Source organism: Furipterus horrens, unplaced genomic scaffold (genome assembly GCF_987537825.1).
Source record: "Furipterus horrens unplaced genomic scaffold, mFurHor1.1.pri manual_scaffold_17, whole genome shotgun sequence".
In the NCBI taxonomy this organism is placed as follows: domain Eukaryota; kingdom Metazoa; phylum Chordata; class Mammalia; order Chiroptera; family Furipteridae; genus Furipterus; species Furipterus horrens.
The window spans coordinates 34,089,958-34,103,080 of NW_028327187.1; the positions used below are offsets into that span (position 1 = coordinate 34,089,958).

Below are 13,123 nucleotides of genomic sequence, written 5' to 3' on the forward strand. Positions count from 1 at the left end.
TGAATACATAACAGCCCAAAACCTATGGGACCCAGTGAAAGCAGACCTGAGAGGAAAGCTCATAGCAATACAGGCCTACCTAAAAAGGATAGAAGAACTTCCAATAAAAAATTTAACCCTACAGCTACAAGAACTAGAGGAAAAGCCACAAACAAAGCCCAGAGCGAGTAGAAGGAAGGAAATCACTAAGATCAAAGCAGAATTAAATGGCATAGAAAATAAACAAACAATTCAAAAGACCAACAAAACCAGGTGCTGGTTCTTTGAAAAGATAAATGAAATTGACAAACCTTTAACCAGGCTCATCAAGAAAAAAAGAGATAGAATTCAAATAAACAAAATCAGAAATGAAAGAGGAGAAATCACAACTGACACCACAGAAATACAAAGGATTGTAAGAAATTACCATGAACAACTGTATAACAAGAAGTTTGACAACCTAGATGAAATGGAAAAATTTTTGGAAATGTATAATCTTCCAAAACTGAATCAAGAAGAAGCTGAAAGCCTGAATAGACCAATAACAACTAGTGAAGTTGAAGCAGTAATAAAAAAAAACTCCCGGCACACAAAAGCCCTAGACCAGATGGCTTTGCAGGTTAATTTTATAAAACATTTAGGGAAGAACTAACTTCTATTCTTCTCAAACTATTCCAAAAAATCCAAGAAGAGAGAAAAATCCCAAACTCTTTCTATGAAGCCAGTATTACCCTAATTCCAAAACCAAGTCAAGACACAACAAAGAAAGAAAACTATAGGCCAATATTGCTGATGAGCATAGATGCTAAAATCCTTGACAAAATATTGGTAAACCGAATCCTGCAACACATTAAAAAGATCAAAGACCACAATCAAGTGGGATTCATCCCAGGAATGCAAGGATGGTTTAATAGTCACAAATCAATAAACGTAATACACCACCTAAACAAAATGAAAGACAAAAATCACATGATCATATCAATAGATACAGAAAGAGCATTTGATAAAGTGGAGCACCCAGTATGATGAAAATACTCAGCAAAATTGGAATAGAGGGGGCATACCTCAATATAATAAAGGCTATATATGAGAAACCGAAGCCAACATCATACCCAATGGACAAAAACTGAAAGCATTCCCCCTAAGATCAGAAACAAAACAAGGATGTCCACTCTCTCCACTCCTATTCAACATAGTCTTGGAAGTTCTAGCCACAGCAATCAGACAAGAAAAAGAAATAAAAGGTATCCAAATTGGACAAGTGGAAGTAAAACTGTCATTAGTTGCAGATGACATGATAAGGTATATAGAAAACTCCTCAATCTAATAAGTGAATTTGGCAATATAGCAGGGTACAAAGTCAATATTCAAAAATTGAAGACATTTCTGTATACCAACAATAAAATATCAGAAATAGAAGCTAGAAAATGTCCCATTTACTATAGCAACAAGAAAAATAAAGTACCTAGGAGTAAACTTAACCAAGGAGGTAAAAGATCTGTACTCAGAAAACTATAACACACTGAAGAAATAAATTAAGGAAGATACAAATAAATGGAAGCATATACCATGTTCATAGATGAGAATATTCAACATCATGAAAATGTCCATTCTACCCAAAGAAATTTATAGATTCAATGCAGTCCCTATTAAAATACCAATGACATATTTCACAGACCTAGAACAAATACTCCAAAAATGTGTATGGAACCAAAAAAGACCCTGAATAGCCACAACAATCCTGAGAAGGAAGAACACAGCAGGAGGAATCACAATATCTGATATCAAACTATACTACAAAGTCACTGTAATCAGAACAATCTGGTACTTGCATAAGAACAGACATATAGATCAATGGAACAGAATAGAGAGCCCAGAAATAAACCCAGGTCTATATGGCCAACTAATATTTGACAAAGAGGAAAGGAACATAAAATGGAGTAAAAATAGCCTCTTCAACAAATGGTGCTGGGAGAACTGGACAGGGACATGCAAAAAAAATGAAACTAGACCACTAGCTAACACCATTCACCAGAATAAACTCAAGATGGATAAAAGACTTAAATGTAAGCTGTGACACCATAAAAGTCCTAGAGGAAAACGTAGGCAGGAAAATTTCAGATACCCCACGTAGCAATATTTTCACCGATACACCTCCTAAGGCAAGGGAAATAAAGGAAAGGATAAACAAATGGGGCTACATTAAACTAAAGAGTTTCTGCTCAGCAAAATAAAACATCAGCAGGATGAGAAGGGAACTAACCATATGGGAAAACATATTTGCCAATGATACCTCAGACAAGGGATTGATCTCCAAAGTATATAAAGAATTCATATGACTTAACACCAAGAAGACAAACAATCCAATTAAAAAATGGGCAAAGGACCTGAACAAACACTTTTCTAAAGAAGACATACAAAGAGTCCATAGGCATATGAAAGAATGTTCAACATCACTAGGCATCAGAGAAATGCAAATACAAACCACAATGAGATACCACTTAAAACTGATCATAATGGCCATCATCAACAAATCAACAAACAACAAATGCTATCAAGGATGCAGAGAAAAGGGAACCCTAGTGCACTGCTGGTGGGAATGCAGACTGGTGCAGCCACTATGGAAAACAGTATGGAATTTCATCAAAAAATTAAAAGTGGAACTGCTTTTTGATCCAGCAATTCCGTTGTTAGGATTATATCGAGAGAATTCTGAAACACCAATTCAGAAGAACCTATGCACCCCCATGTTCATAGCAGCACTATTTACAATAGCCAAGTGCTGGAAACAGCCCAAGTGCCCATCTGTAGATGAGTTGATCAAAAAACTGTGGTACATTTACACAATAGAATACTATGCAGCAAGAAGAAAGAAGGAACTCCTGCCACTTGTGACAACATGGATGGAACTGGAGAGAATTACGCTTAGTGAAATAAGCCAAGCAATGAAAGGCAAATACCATATGATATCACCTAATACAGGAAACTAATGAACAACACAAACAAATAAGCAAAATTGAACCAGAAGCAGGTAAACAAGAAGCAGACTAACAGTGACCAGGGGGGGAGCGGGAAGGGAGAGAATGGGGGAAAGAAAGGGAAGGGTCTAGTCAAGGAACTAGTAGAAATGACCCATGGACATGGACAACGGTGTAGGGATTGACTGTGGGAGAAGGGGTGAGTGGGGTGGGGCGGAGCAATGAGGGAAAATGTGAGACAATTGTAATAGGAAAGAATTAAAAATAAATGTTAAAAAATACTTTCAGTATAAAAAATGTGTGAGAAGCAGTTTTCCAGACTCTCAGCACCACAAGGCAGATATTGTCAAGAGGTTGAATGAAGGACTATTTTTTAAAATATTTTCTTTTTAATTTTAGAGAGTGGGTAAGGGAGGGAGAAGGAGAGGGAGAGTAACATCAATGTGTGGTTGCCTCTTGTGCGCCCCCAACTGGGAATCTGGTCCACAACGCAGGTATATGCCCTGACTGGGAATCAAACTGGCGACCCTTTGGTTTGCAGGCCGGTGCTCAAGCCCCTGAGCCACACCAGCCAGGGCAGTACTGTTTTTTTGTTTTGGCTTGGTTTTTTTCTTTTTTTAATTTGTTGATCTGAGAGATAGATAGATAGATAGATAAATATTGATTTGTTGTTCCACTTATTTATACACTCATTGGTTGATTCTTGTATGTGCCCTGACTGGAAATTGAACCCGCAACCTTAGTACATCAGGATGGTGCTCTAACAAACTGAGCTCCCCAGCCAGGGCCTGGAAGACTGTTTTAATGGATAGCGGGTACTGGTGAATAGCTGGCCTCCAAATTGATTCTCCTGCATTGTCAGTATCCCTCCAGCCTGCCCCCCATTCTGCAGCCTAAGTGATCTTTCTAAAATATGAATCTGACCATGTCAGCCTCCAACTTTAAAGACCTTTAATGACTTCTCAATACTCACAATTTGAGTCTGAATTTCTTAGCATACACAGCTCTCCATGACTTAGTCCGGTGGTTCTCAACAAAGAACAATTTTGCCCTTCAGGGGACATTTGGCAACTCTGGAGAAGGTGCTTGTGGCATTCACTGAATAAAGGGCAGGGCCACTGCTAGTATTTTACCATGCACAGGAAAGCCCCCATCAAAGAATTCTCTGGCCCCAAATAACAATAGTGCTTCAGTGGAGGAACTTAAACCTTGTCCCTGGCAGACATTTTGACTTCATTTACTAGCACTACCTACCTTACTTTATGTCCCAGTAATCTCAGACCAAACTTAGTTCCCTCGCTTCCACAGGCTTTCATACCTCTGTTCCTTTTTCATTCTTTTCCCTCTGCTGAGATCACTCTTTCCATCTTGCTTCTTCTCCATGTCTTTGCTTCCTCCTTCAAGATTAAGGTCACACATTTCTTTTCTTGGACTACCTGCTCCAAATTGCCTCCTCTGTGTTCCCATGTCACCCTGGACATATGTCTATCATGACATTCAACCACATTATTTTGAAATCACTTGTTTCTGTATCTGCTTCCCTGACTTGACTTTGAACTAATCGAGGGCAGGGACCTGTTTTATTTACCTTTATAGGAGTTCCTGGCACAAAGTAGGCACTCGCAAAACATTAACTGAACGATCACAGATGACAAAGAAAAATCACTCAACTCAGGGGAAGCCATACTTGGTGAGGAGAGCATGAAGGGATGTGTCCACTCTTCCACATGAGGAATTAGATGGCACAGGGGCTAAGAGCACATATCTGACAGTGAGGATATTAATAGTTTGTTTCTCAAGTGAGTGCTTTAAGAATATAAAGTAATAACCTATGTAAAGAGCCTGACACGTAGGAAAGGCTCAATAAACAGCAGTTACTTTTATTAAAGGCTCAGATAAGTGGGCCTGTTATTTTATAGATATTATTGATTAGGACCAGTTCAAAGGAAGGGGCAGCACCTATTTATACTTTTTAAAGAATTTATTTATTTATTTTTAGAGAGAGAGGAAGGGAGGGAGAAAGAGAGGAGGAGAAACATTGATGTATGAGAGAAACATCAATCAGTGGCCTCTTTACATGCCCCCAACCCGAGACCTGGCCCACAACCCAGACACGTGTTCTGATGGGAAATTGAACCAACAACCTTTTGCTTTGCGGGATAATGCCCAACCCACTGAGCCACACCAGTCAGGGTGCACCTATTTATATTTTAAAAGTATGTCAATTTCAAGAAGAATATGAAATCAATAATAGTGCAAGAGGTGTACAGGTAAGGCAAGTTTCATGATGATGATATGTGGAAAACTGAAGTCGGAAACAGAGCTGAAAGGAAACTATATTAAACTGAACTAGATTTCTTCTGGCTCTAAATTTCTATAACTTTGAAACCATTGCTAATGTTAATACTACATACCACCCGATAGACACTGGACTGAACACCTTCTATCACCATCTCATTTAACCTACTCCATAGTAACCCAATGTAGAATAATATCTCTCAAAAGTAGCTAGATTAACATTAGCTTCTTTTCCTTGTTACAAATGAGAGAACCAGAGACTCCTAGAGGAGACCTCATTTGCCTAGGGCTATATACTAGTAAAGGAATGACCCAGCCTTTCAGACTGTTAGAGAGAGCTGAAATGTACAAATTATGGTCTGTGTATACATTGTGGGATTTAGCTTAAAATTGAGGGATTTTCTACTTTTGTTTAACCAAGGGCCCATATTTCTATATCACTTTTACATATGAATTTTTCCCTGTAGAATTCTGCTGCTCTATAAACTGTTACTTAAGTCAAAATTAACTGGATCTTTAAACCAGTCATGGGACTGGCTGCCCTGAGAGTCAAGTCCCTTCAAGGTAAATGTGCAGAGGAAGACATAGTGTTGTCAAGGCTTGACATCCAGACCAAGAGCTCGTTTCTGCTCAGACTTGTTTCTCAGGGAAGGTTGTCAGGAGATGGGCACGCCCGCCAGCAGGTGGCTACACCAGTGAACATTAATGCTTTCTTAGCTTAAATACATTTTGACATTTCATAGAAATTAATGTATTTTTACAAGGTGGGGCAACCACCACAAATTAGGCCAAATGGTTTGCCTGTAGGCTGGGTCACTGGGCAGTTTCCAGAGCTTTACTGCTGCACCTATATCTCCTTCTGCTCCCATTGCCCAAAAAGAAATGGTTATTTCTCCCCAGAAACTCCTTGGATAAATGCCAACAGTCCTCAGAAGTTACTCTTAGCTCCACCTCAGTAGCATATAATTCTTGAGTCTCTGCAACTAATAGGTGCTAATTCTGACTGCCAGAAGCAATTCAAAGACTCCATTCCATGTTGGGTTGTGTTAAGGAAATGCCTTGGTAGGAAATACAGCATTTCTATTGTGTGGGTCTGAAGTTCCTTGAAATTTTACCTGGAAATGGTAGTACTTAACATGAGAAGAATATAAAAGGACCTGACAACCTGAAAAACATGAAAAAGTCCAGTTTGTGAAAAGGCAGACCCTAGACTACTAAGTAGCCACACATCTTTCATCTGAGTCAAGTTCATAGACAAGCTGCCCCGCTAAATCAAATGGGAATTCAAGGGATTCTGTGGAGCTGGTAGAGAAAGTGTCTCAGAAGCACAAAGGTCACTTTAGTTACAGAAAACTGCCAGAGGGTGACTTATTTGATGGAAAAGAAAACAAAGAGACACAATAGCTGATGTATTTTTGAGGTAATATTAAATCTAATAAACATGACACCAACACCAATAGTATTGACTTAAATCAGGTTGGGTGAGTTGGAGAATTTAACAGCTTATCTTCCAATGGCCAACCTTTATCTCAGAGGCAGCCTTGACAGCAGAGAACATAGTCTGAAACATGTCCTTCTCTGACTCCTGCCAGGTGTGTGTTGTCCCCGGCCTCTGCCCTGGCCTCAGCTCTCAGACTGGGGATAATTAGAATGTCATTTATACTGGCTTTGTTTTTCTGGGTCACTGACTTCAGACTTGATCAAAATAGGAGTGTTGTACTGAAATAAATACATTTTCTCTTCCTCAGCCAGCCCCAGCTTATTTGCTGGGTGGCAGTGCGCATAGGACCAGCACATACAGACAGCTTCTGTACAAGCACAATGGTGTATGTAGAGGTCCCAAGTGGGGGCACGTGGCAGAGGAGGAGTTGGTACCCAGCACAGCAGCAGGCCCCCGCTCTCTTAGTGGTGGGGCACTGACATGCAAAGGCCTCAGACGGACATGCTGAGGGACACATCACAGCAAACTGCTCCAGGCGCTGTTAAAGCTGATGTTTAATGTTTATCCAATGGCATCAGTCTGAAAGGCTCTGTAGAACATGCACAACACAAGCTCAGCTTTATACACCATTAGCATTCAAATTCCTAGCTACCCAGAGGCATATGGTACCAAGCAGAGAATGCCAGCTTATGTGGAGGTTGAGGGCACGCAGAGACACAGGGACAGAAAGAGGTTGCTGGTCATGTGGGAGAGACATTCAGAGACAGGGAGCAGAGAGCCTCGAGTGGTGCTAGAGAGGATGTCAAAGACAACCTTTGTCTTCTTTACAACATCACTAGTTGCCCTCCATTAGGAGACAGAATTAGAGGAAGGGCCTTATCTCAGACTGGCCTTTATCTACTTTGTTGCTGAGTGTAAGGTCTCTTCCATCCAGGGAAATAGTGCACCTCAGAATGCTATGAGTGTATATGTTTTCAGACATTCAGATTCATTAAGAAAAACAAGACTTTCTGGGCATTCACTCCAGGCACACACACACAAAAACAGTAGCTACATTACTGTTACTATCTTAGCAGGGAAAGGGACAGATTTTTCTGCCTTTGTCTAGGCCAGGAAAAGAGAAACAGAGTACAAAATCAGTGAGTGGTGGGGTGAGAGGGCAGGTAACACAGTTTTCTGAGAAATGCCCAGTGATAAGTAGAAGCTGTCAAGGCAAAGTTAGGGCAGGCATTGGGCTAACTCCTGCGTCCAGTAGGGAACTAGAGTGGAGGCATATTTGGTTGGTCTGTGGGTCTCCAGTGTCTAACACATGGCACAAGATACATAAGACACACACACACACACACACACACACACACACACACACACACACACACACCAATCCTTGTTTCTAATTCTTTAATGTGTCTCAAATCCATTTATTTCTCTCCCTCTTCCCACCCTAGTTCAGGCCACTATCATCCCTCACCTGGACCACTACAGGAGCCTCCTAATTATCAGCCTGCCTCCCATCTCTCCTTCTTTGTTATGGTTTCAACAGCAGCCAATGTGATCCCTCTCCTACCTACATATAACCATGGCACACCCCCAACTTAACGACCTTCATCAGTTTCCCACAGCCATCAGAATAAAGCTAGACATCCCTCCATTACCTACTTTGTGCATTGGTCCGCTAGGGCTTCCTTAACAAAATATCACAGACTGGGTGGCTTTAACAAAAGAAGTTTATTTTCTCAGTTCTGGAGGCTAGAAGTTCAATATCAAGGTGTCAACCATTTGCCTTCTCCTGAGGCCTCTCTCCTTGGTTTGCAGAAGACCACCCTCTTACTGTGTCCTCACATGGGATTTTTCTCAGCGCATACACACTCCTGGTGTATCTTCCTCTTCTAATAAGGACACCAGTCCTGTTGAATTAGAGCCCTGCCCTTAAGACTTTATTTAACTTTCATTACTTCTTTAAAGGGGTTATCGCCAAATACAGTCACATTAGGTGTTAGAACTTCAACATGCAAATTTAGGAGTGGGGCACACTTTAGTCCATAATACCTGGTCACTGTCTACCTTCTGATCCCATTGTTTACCACTCCCATACATTCAGCCTTTATTATTGGCCTTGCTGAATGGGTCATACTATCTCTAACCTCTGGCCCTTCACCCATGCTGCTCCCTCTACCTGGGTTGCCCTCAACTCTGCTTCCCCTCTCCCCATTTTCACCCCATTTCTCTCCTACTCATCATTTCAGATCCTGCTTAGATAGCACCGTTTCTGGTAATACCTTACCTCCTGACTTCTAGTCTGGGCGAAGTGCTCTCATACTCTGCTGCCTTCTTCTTCATAACATGAAGAATCGTGTCATAGTCTTTTGAATCCCCAAAGCCAATCACAGAGCTTAGTGCAGAGAAAATACCCCACAAACATTCAATGAAAGAACAAATCAACCTGTTTCTTTGCTGAGGAAAGAGAGATATGTAGTGAACCAGGTCAAGCTAAGTAACAGCACATTACAACTTAAGATCCCAGGTCACCAGCTGATGTACTGTACCCGAAATTCCACAATATGGATGCTAGGTCTATGCTAATGGAAGGTCCTGTCCCCAAAGGTTACTATTAGAGTGAAATATGGTTTCCCCAGCATTCTGTTTTCCAGAAACCTCTATAACTTTGCTCTTGCATACACCTACGGGACAGTGATAGAGAGTTCTGTATCATAGTGACACAGAAGCCCTAAAGCTGTGGCCTTCAAACTTTAGTGTGCATTAGCATCATCTAGAGGGCTTGTTAAAACACAGCTGGCTGAAAAACAAAACAAAACAAAAATACAGCTGGCTGGTTTCTCACCCCCAGAGGTCCTGACTTAATAGGTCTAAGCTGGGGCCTGAGAATTCACATTTCTAACAAGTTCCCAAGTGATGCTGTTGCTGCTGACCCAGAGACTACACTCTGAAAAGCACTGCTCTAGAGGCAGCGATTTTCAACCAGTGTGCCACAAGAAGTTTTAAAACATGCAATAACTGACTAGTCAGGGGCACTGACCTCTTTTGCCTCAGACTGTCACGTAAAAAAATGACAACAGCCAACACAACAATAGCCATCTGTTGTGAATGCCCTGTCTTGAACTACAGATATATAAGTCATATAATACAGTTGCATCTTATTGGTCACATTGCATAATAAGGTTGTGTCTGATTAGTTAATCCTTGATACCAGAAATCCTTATACACAAATATAGGTACCTGATTCTTTAAAAAGTCACTTTGGAGCAAAAAGGTTAGATGATTACTATTATTACTTTTTAACAAAACAATCAAATATATAAGAGTTTTTGATGTGCTGCACAATTTTAGTAATTAGTTTATGTGCACCATGAGATGAAAAAGGTTGAAAAATGCAAAATCACTGCTCTAGAGGATCCTTCTGGAATTATTGTGAAAAATTTACATTATGCTGCAAATAGTATAAATGATAAATGTGATTCCCAGAACACCGGATCGAACATCCTCCCACAATTTTGCAGACAGCACCAACGTTGCTGAAATTCTTGAGACGAGGACAACCAATAAGCAAGTTTTTCCTTCAAGGTAAAACTGCCCCTGGAAAGATATTGTAACCTAATGGTGTGTGTTCTGTTCTTTCTGCAGGTGCGATTAGAGTGGCCAACAGACCTTGCAGTCAATCCCATGGACAATTCGTTGTATGTCTTAGATAACAACATTGTGCTGCAAATTTCTGAGAACAGGCGTGTGCGGATCATTGCAGGGCGCCCCATTCACTGCCAGGTGCCAGGTATCGATCATTTCTTGGTCAGCAAGGTGGCAATTCACTCCACTCTGGAGTCGGCTAGGGCCATCAGTGTCTCCCACAGCGGACTGCTCTTCATAGCTGAAACAGATGAGAGGAAAGTAAACCGCATTCAGCAAGTTACCACCAATGGGGAAATCTCCATCATGGCTGGTGCCCCCACGGACTGTGATTGCAAAATTGATCCTAACTGTGACTGTTTTTCAGGTATGACCTTTTTAGCAATTCACCAGCTCCCCATCTCTGTTTTCAAAAGAAAAGCATGCATCAAAAACGTCAAAAGGAAAACAAATTGTTGCTTGTGAACTTTAGTATGAGCTAGTGGAGGAAGCAATGCATTGGGAGTCAGATAGCCTAGTATCTGGTTGTTGTTCTGCAGCTGACTCACTGAGTGGCTCCAGGAAAGCCACAAAATCTCTTCATGACTTGTTTACTTCACCTGTTACCTAGAGATGTAATTTGTCTCAATTTGTATCACCTTGATGGTTTCAGGATAAATCAATATAACACAAATTTTGATAACTCTAGGAAGTTAAGACCATTATACAAATGTAGGATCACAATAGCATTTGTACTTTGGAGAAAGAGAAACTAGGTAAAGCCTACATTTACTAATTTAGCTCAAGAAAACATTACTTTCCCTAAGTGACTAATTTCCAGATTAACAGCATGTGCTATTTGAAACCCAAAAGGACTAGGAATAGACTGCTTTGGGGACACTTGGGCACAATTTAAGCCCACAATGGAGGGTTGTCAGAATATTAGTCTGCTACCTAAATTGTTTTTTCTTTTAAAAAAAGAGCAAAACTTTCTTCATAACCAGCCCTGACCATTGGTTGAGTGGTTCCATTCCTGGTCAGGGCACATTCCTGGTCAGGGCACATGCTCAACTTGCAGGTTTGGCCCCTGGTTGGTACGCATGTGAGATGCAACCAATTGATGTATCTCTCTCACATCGTTGTGTCTCTCTCTTTCTCCCTCCCTTCCCCTCTCTCTAAAAATAAATTTAAAAATATTTTAAAAGCTTTTGCCATAACCATTAGTGCCCTTTACTTTCAGTTGAAATAGAAAATAAAAAGAAGAAAAGAGCCTTTCCCCAAAACATAGAGTGGGTATTCCAGATAGCAAACAGTCCTCAAAATGTCAATAGATACATTTATTGCTGGGAAGTGAAAGTCCCTCCATGCTGCCTGCAGCCCTATTAAACTGCTCATCCAGGCCCAAATGGTTCTCTTAACCTTTGCTTTTACTTGGGCCAGAGGAATCTAGAGTGAGAAACTTGGTCGATAGGACTTTTGATCAATATTTCTGATGTTTTCCTGGACAATTAGTTTTATAGTTGTTTTTCTGATTTATAGCTTTCATTAAAGACAAATCTAATATTTATTCCAGTTATCAAATTTGATGTTCTGAATCATTGTTACACTTACACACTTTGACAATGTGACAATGGGAATTAACCGAAGAAAGGTCCTCTAGGATTGGAAAGTTCTGAGATAGATCTTACGATCAGTGACAGGCCTGTTTCATGGATCTCCAGCCAAATTTTGTTGGCTGTTACTATTTGCTGTTTTGTTTTTTTTAAATCTTGCAATACAATAGATACTGAACAGCAGGGTAGAAGATTTCACACAATTGGTGTTACTGAGATAATTGCATCTTACTGTTTATCTTCAGTGGTACGGACTCAAGAGTTTTGAATAATGGGTTTCAAATTTGCCCAGGAGGACATGTGTAGAATGTTGGATCACTGATTGTTTCCTTTCAAATGATTCTTTGTGCGCAGTGATTTCTGTATACTGTTTAAAATCAGTGTCTTTCTCCCACAGGCGATGGTGGCTATGCCAAAGATGCAAAGATGAAAGCCCCTTCCTCCTTAGCAGTGTCACCTGATGGTACCCTCTATGTGGCTGACCTTGGGAACGTTCGAATTCGAACCATTAGCAGGAACCAAGCCCACCTGAATGACATGAACCTTTATGAGATTGCTTCACCTTCTGATCAGGAACTCTACCAGTTCACCGTCAATGGAACCCACTTGCATACCTTGAACTTGATAACAAGGGACTATGTGTATAATTTCACCTACAATGCTGAAGGTGACTTGGGCGCGATCACCAGCAGCAATGGCAACTCTGTGCATATTCGCCGGGACGCAGGCGGGATGCCCCTTTGGCTTGTAGTGCCTGGTGGTCAGGTGTACTGGCTGACCATAAGCAGCAATGGAGTCCTGAAAAGAGTGTCAGCCCAAGGCTATAATCTGGCCTTGATGACCTACCCAGGAAACACAGGGCTTCTGGCTACCAAAAGTAATGAACATGGATGGACAACCGTTTATGAGTAAGTTTCTAATTCTCAGCACAGGTTTTGTCAGGTATTTATTTGAAATCACATTATAGTAGGAAACCGGTTTAGTGATTGCTGGTTGTTATATGCTATTTCCTCCTAACGACCACAATAAAAAATAAAAAGTTAAGGAGAAAAATTTACCCAATTTCTAGGGTTTGGACCCATTTCTCCAAAGCAGTTATGCAGAGCATAATAATAAAAACATAGACTGAATGAAGAATCCAGTGTGGCACTTCGGGAGACAGAAATGATGTAAAAGTTCATGCACTCGAGAAATTT

General features: G+C 40.7%; 1 protein-coding gene across 5 annotated transcripts in view; it reads left to right on the plus strand.

Annotated features, from left to right (window-relative positions):
- TENM1 (teneurin transmembrane protein 1) overlaps nt 1-13,123 on the plus strand; it is a 730,204-nt gene that overhangs the window by 680,412 nt on the left and 36,669 nt on the right. For all 5 annotated transcript variants that reach the window (XM_090265126.1, XM_090265127.1, XM_090265128.1 and 2 more), the window contains 2 exons: nt 10,336-10,702; nt 12,325-12,835. In XM_090265126.1, the coding sequence (XP_090121252.1) occupies nt 10,336-10,702; nt 12,325-12,835 (878 nt within the window). The remainder of the gene's footprint in view (nt 1-10,335; nt 10,703-12,324; nt 12,836-13,123) is intronic.